Below are 2,551 nucleotides of genomic sequence, written 5' to 3' on the forward strand. Positions count from 1 at the left end.
CCCACCATTGATGCTTTCGATCAGCCAAAACAATTTGCGGTTGAAGAGAACGGCATTTCCTGGTCCCGTCGGGAAAAAGGTGTTGCATGTATCGCACGACTTGGCCAAATGAAGCCCCTCCCAAATCTTTGGTGATCTTGCTCTCGAAGAGAATGATGAAATCAGGCAGTGTCTTAGTTGCTGTCCCAAAACGAAATGAGGTACCCACTCGACTGACAGCATCATTTGGTGCGGACATCATCTGATACATCCCACGATGAGTGACAAACCCATCTAGTTTGAGGTCTGTATTGCTGTTGCCAACAAACGCAGACTGCGGCAACCATTTATAAAGCTCGCTGTTGACGAATACAAGGTCGTGGCTGTCCAGCGCATTGCTGAAGTAAGTAGAAATGAAAGCATCAAAATCATTCTCCCTCGAAATGCTGTTGACTCGGGCTTGAACGTCCACCGACCAAAATGCATCTGCTCCGACTGTTTCTTCTGCACTCGAGACGAATCCTTTCAGCTGCAATAGATTCAAATGCTTGTAGCCCAATTGTGCATCGCTTGTAGTCGGCGTCGCGGGGTTACAAAATTTCTCGAAATGTTGACGAATTTCTTCCGCTTGCTTACGATTTTGTTCGCGATTTTTTTCCGCAAGCTTGCGAAATTCTTCCGCTAGCTTGCGAGTTTCTTCCGCTCGCTTACGATCTCGTTCGCGAATTTCTTCCGCTAGCTTGCGAGTTTCTTCCTCTAGCCTGCGAATTTCTTTCGCTTGCTTACGATCTCGTTCGCGATTTTCTTCTGCACGCTCACGATCTCGTTCGCGATTTTCTTCTGCACGCTTACGATCTCGCTCGCGATTTTCTTCTGCACGCTTACGATCTCGTTCGCGATTTTCTTCTGCACGCTTACGATCTCGTTCGCGATTTTCTTCGCGATTTTCTTCTGCTCGCTTACGATCTCGTTCGCGATTTTTTTCGCGATTTTCTTCCGCCACTTTATGGAACATTCGAGCATTCTCTTCTTGGATACTCGTTGAGAGAAGACTTACGAGTTCCTGATCGTCGCCAGCCCCCTCCGGCACCTTCACCAGTATGTGAATTTGCTCACTGGATGGGAGCTCCATGTTGTTCTTCGTGTAGAACCACGTTGCTAAGGTCTTTGAGCCTAGAATCTGTTCTCCGGCCATCAGCGCATTGATGTAGTCGTCGGATTCTCCTTTCACCAGCTTCAGAGCAGCCCGATGCTCGCCTGGGAGCCACTTGAGCCTTTCCTTCATCTCCTTCGCAGAAGGGCGGTAATCAGTAACGACCTCTTTGCTGCTCTCCTCTACAACGGGCTGCTTCGCCAGGAAGATCTGCAGCTTGTCTGCATCGACATGTTTGAGTTCGTTAGGCTTTTTTTCCTTGATCGCGTCCTTAAACTTGCTAACCTTCGCAGCATCGTCGATCTCAACCTCGAACGAGTTTCCTGGTTGACCAGCGATTACGCACTGTATTAAAGCCACTACCATTTTTCCTCGATGCGGCGGATTCTCTTTCTGGAATGAGGAAGAAGAAGGGTAGAAAAGTCCGTTCGTATTTAAGCGGATATGAAGACGCGTTACATCCATGTACTTGTAGACTCCCAACATGGTTGAATGACAGCTGGCGATACATGTAAGAAGAAGAAAAAAAAAACTGCCAGCGTAATGTGCTGCACTCAACCGCTGCATAACCAGACGTAATAGCAGTGATTATGAAAAATTGCTGTAAATATATATTTTCCAATCATTGCTTTGAGCGTCAATCCGCAATACGGTAAGTTTATCGAAGTCAGGGGAGCTTTGGGGGAGAGCGCGCCAAAGGAAAAATTCCTGCCTCCGCAGTTCAGACGGATGGAAGCTTCTAGAAGCTTCCACAGCCGTCCTACATCTGCCTGTTTATTAATTACAATACTATACATTCCATAGTACTACTAACAACCCATTGCAATAAGATTATAATATCACCCAATCGGATACACTCACCCTCCCTCTGGCAACCGCCGCCTCTTCATAGCGTTCATTCTCGAAAAAGCACAGCAGACGGCGAAGTCGGCCGTCTCAACAGGGACTCGCTCGAACCGGTGTCATCTTCGCCTACGGGCCTGGCTTCACTGGAATTGAGTGGGTTCCAACCCGAGGCGGTCACTATGGCTTCATCACGCCCGTCTGCTTCCTCTCGTGATCTCTTGGTGGGGCTCCAGTCTACTGCTGGGCTCCGTGCGACTAAGTCACGGCTGGCACGCGCCTCTTTGGCCGGGCCGTCATTGGGAACGGCCACAAAACGTCAGGCTACAGCGCAGTCCGCTTCACCGTCGCCACCCCCGTCACCTCCGCTACCGTCACCTCCATCGTCGCCGCAGTTACCTTCGCCGCCGTCGCCTTCGTCTCCTGTTGAGTCTTCAGCGGCTTCGCCCGCTTCTGCTCCGTCCGCAGTTTCTCCGCCGCCTGCGCTGAACACCGCGCCGTTATCATCTCTGGACGATGCTTCGGTGGCGTCAGACGTGTCTGGCGGTGTCACTTAAAACCGCTTGAAAGGAACTG

General features: G+C 50.2%; 1 protein-coding gene across 1 annotated transcript; it reads right to left on the minus strand.

The window, feature by feature from the left end:
• PITG_07751 (Crinkler (CRN) family protein) lies at window positions 1–1,498 on the minus strand (the record flags this gene model as incomplete). The annotated part of the gene is made up of 1 exon (XM_002904633.1): window positions 1–1,498. A coding segment is annotated over one exon (1,498 nt), but the record flags the coding sequence as incomplete, so codon positions are not given.
• Window positions 1,499–2,551: the final 1,053 nt, after the last annotated feature.

The sequence above is a fragment of the Phytophthora infestans genome, genomic scaffold (assembly GCF_000142945.1).
Source record: "Phytophthora infestans T30-4 supercont1.11 genomic scaffold, whole genome shotgun sequence".
Lineage (NCBI taxonomy): Eukaryota > Oomycota > Peronosporomycetes > Peronosporales > Peronosporaceae > Phytophthora > Phytophthora infestans.